This window comes from Cheilinus undulatus, linkage group 22, assembly GCF_018320785.1.
Source record: "Cheilinus undulatus linkage group 22, ASM1832078v1, whole genome shotgun sequence".
NCBI classification, from domain to species: Eukaryota; Metazoa; Chordata; class Actinopteri; order Labriformes; family Labridae; genus Cheilinus; species Cheilinus undulatus.
The window spans coordinates 24,918,143-24,928,072 of record NC_054886.1 but is presented as its reverse complement, the minus strand read 5'-3'; the positions used below and the strand labels follow the sequence as shown (position 1 = coordinate 24,928,072).

At 37.8% G+C, this 9,930-nt stretch overlaps 1 protein-coding gene across 1 annotated transcript; it reads right to left on the bottom strand.

The window, feature by feature from the left end:
• Nucleotides 1-3,522: 3,522 nt before the first annotated feature.
• On the bottom strand, nt 3,523-9,457 carry LOC121504294 (Fc receptor-like protein 5). Its single transcript, XM_041779007.1, has 12 exons — nt 9,427-9,457; nt 8,966-9,241; nt 8,467-8,733; nt 8,101-8,380; nt 7,654-7,946; nt 6,743-7,006; nt 5,298-5,540; nt 4,827-4,940; nt 4,689-4,704; nt 4,509-4,597; nt 3,795-3,842; nt 3,523-3,644 (listed from the first exon to the last, which is right to left on the bottom strand). The coding sequence occupies exons 1-12, from the start codon at nt 9,455-9,457 to the stop codon at nt 3,523-3,525; spliced, it is 2,043 nt and encodes a 680-aa protein (XP_041634941.1).
• Between the last annotated feature and the right edge of the window lie 473 nt (nt 9,458-9,930).

The window sequence follows — 9,930 nt, the reverse complement described above, 5'->3', positions numbered from 1 at the left end:
ATATTGCTTTTGAGAAACCATGTAATATAAGTTTGAAACTATTACAAATTCATTGCCTTGACAGAATATAGCCATAGTAAGTTAAAAAGTAAAGACAGATGTTTTATATTATTTTATATTGATATTGATCGCATTATATTTGTACTTTGACCTAATAATTGTAGTCGCGAAAAGGGTGGTCATTGTCAAACCTGGCAGCAGCACACTCGCGGTGAGTGTGCATGAGTTGCATATGTTAGCTTTTCACAGCTTCTCACGCTAGCCAGCCTAATATGCACAGAGGAAAAGAATGGATTGATTTCTCATCAAGCCGAGGCAAAAACCAGATGGACAGGCTCAAAGTAAGGTGAGAAATGAGGAGGATGAAAATGCAGATAATGCAACAACTGAAAAACAACAATAAGAGGACGTTGGAGAAGGGACCAGCAGGCAAACACAGAGTATTCAAGTAAAACAACGAAATGTGCGAGGCACAGAAGATGAGCACAGGATATTTCAAGAAAAATGGACTGAAGAATTTCTATTTATCCTCCATGGAACAAACCCATTGTGCTTAATATGCAAACAGACCTGCTCTGGTTTTAAACATAGTAACCTAGAGCTCCATTTCAAAACATCCAAATTTCAATTAAACCTGAGATCTGCACATTCCTGGACAGCAAGGGGGAACAGGAGCCAGAGTTGAAGGACCCACATTGGATCATACAGCTTGCCCTTCTGACTGACATTACCTGTCATCTGAAAACTCTCAACCTTCAGCTTCAAGGGAGAGATAAGCTTCCTAGTGACATGCTGAAGGCAATCAGAGCATTCTAAAACAAAATAACAGTCCTGTGGATACCTGACAGAGAGCTCATCCACTTCCCAAAACTCAGAGCTACAACCACCAGTGAGCCGTCTCTGCTGCAGCACTTCAGCCACGGAGCATTTGTTGAAGTTTTGGAAGAGCTGAAGGGTGAGTTTGACTCCAGATTCAGTGATGTGAATATTAGAGATTAATATCAGAGCTCTGTCCCAGTAACTGTGCTGCTCTGGAAAATGAGACAGTTGAGTTGCAGACAAATGACATTTTCAAATTTAAACTACAAGCAGGTGTTAGCCACTTCTGGAGTTTGGTGTCTGAAGCAGACTTTCCCACTTTGAAACCACTTGTACAGAAAGTGATGTCTTTTTTTATTTTTGAGCACATACACATGTGAGGTGACACTTTCAACCATAAACATTATCAGGAGAAATCAGAGAAACTGGCTGACCCATGCACATCTTGAATGCCTCACACTGAAACACAAATACAACATGAAGAAAGTAAAGGAGTTGCATGCCACCTTCTGCTCATCACAGTATTAACCCAGAAAGATCATTTATGAACGATCAGACTATGCAGTACTACCTCCTGCCTCTTCTGCATTTGTTTCTGAGATTTGCCAGTCTGTGTTTGAAAAAGATTTTTTAAAGGTTCAGAGCAGACGGGTCAAAGTTTCTCCATTGGTGCTGTGTTTGCCCTCTGTCCTATCAACAGACCTCTCTTTCCTGCAGCTGGCTGTGAATCAATCATGTGTATCATGTTCATTAGTGTAAGAGCAGAGGTGAATCTAGACTTTTTGGTTGAGGACATCCTGCAGAAAGCTTTAGAAATTTTGATTTTCCTGAGGTTTATAAAAATGTATGCAGTTATGACTAAGAAAAATTGTCAGATGATGTGCTCGGAGTCAATGCAACACTGATGAGAGGTTGAGAGCCTGGAGAAAGAAGTATATTTAAACCTCACACAAACACAAAGCAAAGAATTTTCTTGTATTAACCTGAGCTGCAAAAAGTCAGCACAACGTAAAGAAGATCTACGAGGGGATCAACCAAATGTCTACATTTGTTCTAAGGTAAGGAAACTTAGTGTTAGCACAGTTTGCTGCAAAATGACAAGTATATATAACATTATAAATTATTAGTAACATCACGTATTTCACCACATTACAGCAAACTTTAAATCATGAATGTTAAGGTCAACTTCAGCTTTGAAACGTTTGCTCATCATGTTTTTCATTTATTTCATTCAAAGTCCACCAAACTGAAAGCCATTAACATGAACTTGGGCAATATAATGCCTGTTTGTCTGAGTGAGCTCAGTGGACAGGGGTTAGGGATGGGTCAGCTGCTGGTCCTGCATATCACTGAGTGTTAAAAGCATATGGATGGATGCTCAGGTGATACAGTGTCCAGTCAAGTCAATACCATAAAGCTGCTTTGCTGCAGAAGATAAACGTGTCATTTCTGATCTTTAACATGGTTCATTTTTAAAGGCAGTGACACCAGGACCTTAAGGGTGTTCATGGCTATAAGAAGCACATCTGTACATTTTTTAACCAATTTTATCTTTATTGTTTTTTTCTGTTTTGTTTTGTTTCAAGCATTTGCATTTGTAATTGCCTGATGTGAATGCTGTGGGGATGATAGACACCAAAGGGAAAAGGGTCAGTGTTTATCTGTGGTGGATGTGAAATGGACTTTTTTTTTTCAACAGCTGTTGGCTGGTTAGCCAAAAGAAACCAAAACCACAAGAAGCAGCTTTATATTCAGGACTTGTTTATCTAAGATAATATCAAAATTACATTATCAATAATAAATATATATAATCTTTACAGAAAAACTCAAACAATTCAATAATATATTCCACAAAGTTGTGGATTCACAAAGCAACTCAGGGTAACTTTCAAAAAATGGCATTAGTTTCATTTCACAATAACAAAACCAGTAAAAAAAAAATCCAGTTCAGACAACAAATATAAAAGAGGGAAAACACCAAACGGCAGCAAGAGGGAGGACATACTGAAAATGTATATACAGACTATTGGGAAGTAACAAGGTGCAGGTGTGGTTAATCAGGAGTGGGACTGACACAGAACAGACATGATGACAGAAATCAAGGTAAAATAAATAAATAAATAAATAAATAACAGGGAGTGAAAATAAAACAAACAAAAACATTAACAAGACTTTATACTTGATAGGTTAAAACAAAACTATAGTTTTAAAGGCTATGCTGGTTGAAAGCAGATCTTAACAGATGGTTAAGTTACACTGATGACACCACCAGTCTGGTTACTGTCTCTTTGTATCCCAGGATGTTTTGAGCATTGAAATTTTAGCTGCAATACAAAACCAACAACAAAGTCTCAATCTGGTCAGGTCCAGTGCAGTCGGTGATGGTGGCAGGTGCACTTTTGGTCATGGTGGTGCATTTCTTAACATTTTAAAAGGGTAAGTTGCACCAAAAAAGGACACAGCCCACTTTTTAGAAGAAAAAAATTATATTTTAAGTGTATTTATACACCAGATTTTACTGTGGTTTCAATACTTTCATCCAGAAATGCTTCAGAGATCATCACTACCAATTCACTGGCCGAATGCCTGAATGAGGAAACATGTCCTTTAACCTGAAGACTGTTTGTTCAAAATTTTAACAACTAGTTTGAAGTTGATTAAAGACTTCTGGTTTATAGTCCCATTAAACAAACAAAGAATGAATCATATGAAAACAGTATACACTACACTATTCTGAGAACTTTTGCTGTGCATGTGAAAATTAAGGCAAGTACCAGTCTGAGCGACTTCAGAGCCTTCCACTGATTCGTATATATGATCATCTCCTGGAAATCAAGCAAATGTTGAGGTTTTGCATTAATCTTGAAAAATGTCAGTGGATTATTTGAATATTAAATACAAAAACATTAAGCTCTCACAAAAGTTTCCCCGATTTGAAATTAATTTATTGCTGTATGAATTTAAATATACAATACCTGTGCTGTCTTCAGAGATTCTGATTGTTTCATAGACACACCTATCAGCTACAGAGAAGGAAAAACCATGTCACTATGTCACAGTGATCAATTTTATGGATACATGAATGTGTTATTAACAGGGTGTAAGGATGCATCAGTACATATACAGTGCATTCAGGAAGTATTCAGACTCCTTTCAAATTATTCAATTTTGTTGTGTGTTATGCTACTATAGTTCAAATATATTTTTCACTTCATTCATCTACACTCAGTTCTCCGACACAGTGGAAACAGAATTGTAGGAATTGTTACAATTCATAAAAACTTAAAACTGAAATATCACATTGACACAAGTATTCAGACGCTTTACTCAGAACTTACTTGAAGCACCTTTGGCAGCAATTACAGCCTCAAGTCTACCACCATGCTTCAGTGTTGGGCAGCTGATGAGTGATGAACTCAAATCAAGATGTAGAATCAACTCAGCAACAATCAAGAGAACTGGGTGCCACCTGAGCTAGATTTCAAGTGTTGGTTTAAAGGGTCTGAAAACTAATGTCAATGTGATGTTTCACTTTTTATTTCTAATACATTTGCAAAATTTTCTGAAAATTCTGTGTTCACTGTGTCATTATGAGATCTTGAGTTTAGATTACGAATAAAAAAAATAATTTGAAGGGGGTCTGAATACTTTCTGAATGCAGTTTTTATTAGTATCAAGATGAGACTCACCATGGAGAAGAGTAGAGTAGTGTTCATGTTGAGACACGTTCTGGTAAAGTCCATGACGTCCCTGGTCGTTGCTCTCAGACTGGACTGGCCTTAAACATGCAGCGTTGAAAAACATTTAATTGAGGAACATGGTGATGTATTGGTGTTATTCTTGATTATGAGAAAGAAAGTGGAACCAACCTTTTTAAGCTGGAGGCTGTGAAAAGACATTTGCTTTTATATTATTTGTGCTTAAAATCAGTAACACTGCTCAACTTTGTCAGTATATTTCTGTAATTGTAATAAAGTATTTAATGATGACAGAAGAGAGACTCTTACCTTTGGACTGCCAGTAACGGTACAATAGAGCCAGAAGAATTATAATTACTACTCCACAAATCAGACCAACATTCATGGGAATTAAAGGAAATGAAGAGCTCACTGGTCTGATCACTGCTGTAATAAATAATATTGAGTATTAAATTAAAAACCTTTAACTGAAATAAATTTCTGTTGAAAATGTGAGTCATTGTGTATTAAGTAAAACAAAAAAGGATACAAAAATGATGGACATATGTACTAAATTTTCATCACACTTAAACAGGAGGCACACATGACAAGCATGCACATGAAGATTTAAAATCTTTTTTACACATCCAACGAATTTTGAATGTCTGAAATCAGCCATACGTCAAAAAAAGCTAAATCCTTTTAAAGTCGTGATTCATGTACAACAAATAAGACTGTTTATCTCGTCCTGACAGAAACACGGTCAACAAGAAAGAATCATATGATCATTTTTCTGCCCACCTTTAACTGACATCCAACTCTGTGATGACTCTCTTCCTGATATCTGACACTTGTAGAAACCCTCGTCTGATTTTGATACAGCAGAAATATTCAGCTCTCTTCTGGTGTCACTCTGGATGAGTTTGTCATTTTGATAGAAGAACACATTGGAAACTTTTTCTGCGTATCTTAATTTGCAACTTAAACTAACAGGACTTCCTTCAGTCACTGAACGGACAGGAGTCACCAGGATAATATCACCATCTGTAAAATAAAAAAATAGAGATCTCAGTTAGAGATGATCAGGTTTGATGTTGGAAAAATAGCAGATGAAGAGTGATCAAAATAGTTTTAGTGTTTTCCCTTTAATTAAATCTAATCATTTAAAGTTATCATAAAATCTAACGTTTTCCTGTATATACTCAACCTGATGTTTAAGGTTCAATCCCAATACACCCCACGCCCCTACCACTACGCCCTACTCTTACATGTTTTTATGCTCATGTCTGGAATTAGAGTGTCCACATTCCTGCTGGAATGGAAGAACATGACCTTTCAAATTGAGATGTTCCAGAGGAAAACTCTAAGTCAATGGTTATGTGAAGTCTCTCAAAATGGCTTGCAACCCATTGGCAAGATACCTGCTCACTCATAGTAGAAATGTCTCTACTGTCTGTTTATGTAAATGTTGTCAAAGGGGACATATTTTACCTTTCAAAGACAAGTTTATTTTGTTCTTAGAGGTCCCCAAAACATGCCTGTGAAGTTTGTTCCTGAATAAACACTCTAGTATAGGAGTTTTGCATGTCTGAAAAGCCTTCTGTTTCAGCCCTTCTCAGAATGAACCGTTTCTGTGGCTTTAAATGTTAATGAGATATTTGACTCCACCCCTGACCACGCCCCTCTCAGGGAATGGCTGTGGCTCTCCTGATGTTACATACATTTTTTATTCAATGTTTAGAACCTGACTGGGATTTGAACTATCAATCTCCCAGACAATAGTCAGCAGCGTAATCCACTTAGCTATCCAGCATCTCAGCTGCCAGCTGAGAGGAGGATCAGGAGAGGAGGGCGGAACTTTCTTCCAAGTGGGGAGGGCTGACCAAACCTAGGGGCGGGTGCTTACTCCCCATGTGAGGTCACAACAGGTAAAATCTGAGAACGGCTTGTTTCAGCACACATTTTCTGAAAGGTGGAGAAAGAGAGAGGGGAGGGGAATGGATTATTCTGGTACTTGAGGGGATTGTGGGCCAAGGGCACATTTTTTTTGTTAGAAAAGCCTAAAAAAGTGATTTTCGTATAATATGTCCCCTTTAACAACCAATGTCATGTCAAAAACTTTATAGAACTTTCATAACTACCCCTTGAAGTTCTGTTTCAAGGGGCAAGGGGAAACTTGTAATGACAGGATTGGAGTAAAAGTTAGAAGTGGGAATGAGCTAGATCAAACTGTCAGAAAATCATACTCTGTTTTGTAGTATTGATGGCATTGCTGAACTCTCCAGATCCAGACTCACACCAGTACACATGATTTCTCTCTGTGTATTGATTAATTATGCATGTAGATCCAGTCATTTTATCCTGGGAGCAATCCTTCAGGCTGCCGTCTTTATGAAACATCTTCACTCTCCACTGAGAAGAGTTCCCCACACAGGTCAGTGAGACTGAGTCTGAGATGAAGTGTTGAACTCTGTCAGGACTCACTGTGAGAGATGCTGCTAAATAAGAACCTACAAGAAATAAGAAAAAAAATGGGGGTTCAACAAAGCACATGTCAAAAACAGTCAGCATCTACTGTTTTCTTCCACTGCACTGGCACAGTTTCAGATATTACTGCAAGAAACTAGAGGCTTTGCCATCTACAAATGTAAAGAACTACTTTGAGAGAAATTAATGATTAGCATTTTACTAAAAATTGATCTGATGTCTTCCTTTTTCTCTGAGTTGTCTCATGTCTTGGGGGTGCTTTTTCTCTGCTTTTACACCTGTTAATGTACAACCGTGCTTAAATGCCTGAATTTGATCATTTTACTTTGGACCAACAACTGACCAACATTGCTGAAATCATACAAGCTTTCCCTGTTATGTAAGGAAGAAATTACTAATAAGATGCTAAGTTATTACAGGTAAAGCTCATCATGTCTTTTCTGTGATTCTAATTTGAACAGAATAAATACAGAAAAAGAGGAATTTTACAAAGTAGAAAGAAAATGGAAAAATTCCTGTTAGAGAATAAAAACATGTTTGCATTCAAGTTATTGAGAGGGGAAGAATATAGGATCACAATGATCAACTCCTTTATTTTACATGGACTGCTGAGCAATAAGGTATGAGTATTATGAGAAGTTATGAGAAAGACAGAGAGAAACAAACTGACCTCCAGACCAGACAAACTTTGGTTTACTGTAATGAGTGAACTTCACTGGATCTCCTCGTCCAGCTCTGCATGCATATCCTGATGTGTGCGTCTCTCCATGAACAATGTAGGAATGCTTCTCAGTCCCATTCCTGCTTTCAGACAGCAGCTCATAGTTGTAGGAATCACCTGGTAGTTTGGGAATAGCTTTATACCAGAAGAACCTCCATCCTGCTGATGGATGTTTAACATCACAGCTCAGAGTCACTGAGTCTCCAGGACTCAGCCATGATTGAGACACAGTCAGGACAGGCCTCAGTGAATCTGTTGATAAAGTGATTCATCAAAACAAACCATTTAATAAGAGATTATCATGCATCTGTTACTAAGGACTTATTTCTTTATCATCATGTACATCAATCACAAATTCCTGAAATAAACTAAATATTTATTTAAAAGAAATGTGACTTACTGTATAAAACTGTTAATGAGATGGGACGGCTCCATTTGGTTGAAGACCTGTCACTTTTTCTCCTGCCCCTACATCTGTAGTTTCCAGTGTGGGATACATAAACAGATGTGATACTATACTCTTTTTGCTTTGACGGTTTGTCTGAGCTTGTTGTTTCCCACTCATACTCCCACTCAGTGTTTGCTCCATCCTTTATGTCACATCTGAGAGTGATCGTCTCTCCTCTATACACCTCTGACCAGTTGGGGTGAAGAGTCAAAACAGCCTCGTTAGCATCTGTTAAAAACCAAGAAATCACTGTCAGTATACGCTGATGGCAACCTTAAAACCACATCAAAAATCCAGAAAAATACCACCCTCACTCTTTTTGTTGATCATTATTTCCTCACTGTATTTTGTGTAGTAGGGTGGATTTCCTCTCCGTCCTCTGCATTGATAGAGTCCCTCCTCTGAGACACGCAGTTGTCCAGACAAGTTTGCATTTTGTGCCACAAAGTTTGAAGATTTATCCCGTCTGTATAAATATTGATAGCTCCAACCAGATGATGAGCTCACAGAGCAGGTCAGGGTCGCATCGCCCCCTAGTGGAATATCTCTGACATCAGCTCTCAGTTCAGCTTCTGGTGGTTCTGTGGAATAAATTGATTTGAATATCATGATAAAAAGAAATCTTTACTCCATCTACTGTATTGGCCATGAAACTTATTAAAATTATTGTTTTGATTTCCTATCGACTATAATTTCAATCATTCAACAAATAAATACTTTATACTTCACATACTATCAAACCTTTAATCATCATGAGGTGGAGTGAAAATCTTAAAACATGATTCATGATAAACATAAATCAGTCCACCTTACCTGACACTCTCACTGTGACTGGAGCGCTCCACTCTGTAGAGGAATGAGGATCAGTTTTGAGTTTTCCCCTACACTTGTAGTCTCCATCGTTGTTAGCAGTAACACTGATAGTGAAGTGTTCAGAGTGTTTCAGAATAGTATCACTGCTGGTTGTTCCCCACTCATACTCCCACTCGCTGTCGTCTCCATCAACAATTTTACAACTCAGCGTGATCGTCTCTTCTCTGTATATCTCAGTCCACTGGGTTTGTAGAGACACAACAGCCCTGTTTGTTACTGGAAATGATGAAGAGGTCAAAACAGAAAAAGGTTAAACAAGGATAAGGTACCACATTGTTTTTTAAATAGTGAGTTATTTTTCAGAAGCAATCTGCCTGTGGTGTAATATTTTTGTCTTCACTGACTAATTACTGAACAGAGTGTAGTAAGGTGGGTTTCCTCTCAGTCCACTCCACCAGTACAGTCCTCTTTGTCTGACTGTGATTTCTTCATTACAGGGAAAAAAATTATCTTGTGTTGTCCAGATTTCTGAGGTTCGAGCATGCTGCTATACAAGCAGTGGGAAGAGACAAGTGACTGATATATGTAAATCTATCAGATTTTTATTCATTATGGACACTTCTAATGACCTACAGAAACAGGTGAAAAAGAAAATACCTGTGTTGTTTTAACAGTATTCAATGAAGGTTAAGTACAGCATTGGATTCAAAAACACAGGGCTGTAAAACTGGGATTGGCAATTAATTCTTTCGGTGATACACATTACAATGTGACAAAATGACTGACAGTAACCTGCCAAGATTGTAGGTATGGGAGGGAGATATATAGGGTGGGAATTCCAATATTGACACTGGAATTTGAAGGCTATTGGCGATGGATTTAAGCGGAGATTCATGATGTCAGACTTATCGTAGTTTAGTGAGAAGAAACTGTAAATGTGAAGCTACATGTCATCGACATAGCAG

Bases quoted from the DNA above. Each gene is read 5' to 3' on its own strand.
- LOC121504294 (XM_041779007.1), bottom strand. From the start codon at position 9,457: ATGAAGAAATCACAGTCAGACAAAGAGGACT. The intron at 8,381-8,466 runs GTGAGGGTGGTA...GGTTTTTAACAG, and splicing joins AATAATGATCAACAAAAAGA to ATGCTAACGAGGCTGTTTTG. The intron at 4,941-5,297 runs GTGGGCAGAAAA...TTATTACAGCAG, and splicing joins GAGTTGGATGTCAGTTAAAG to TGATCAGACCAGTGAGCTCT.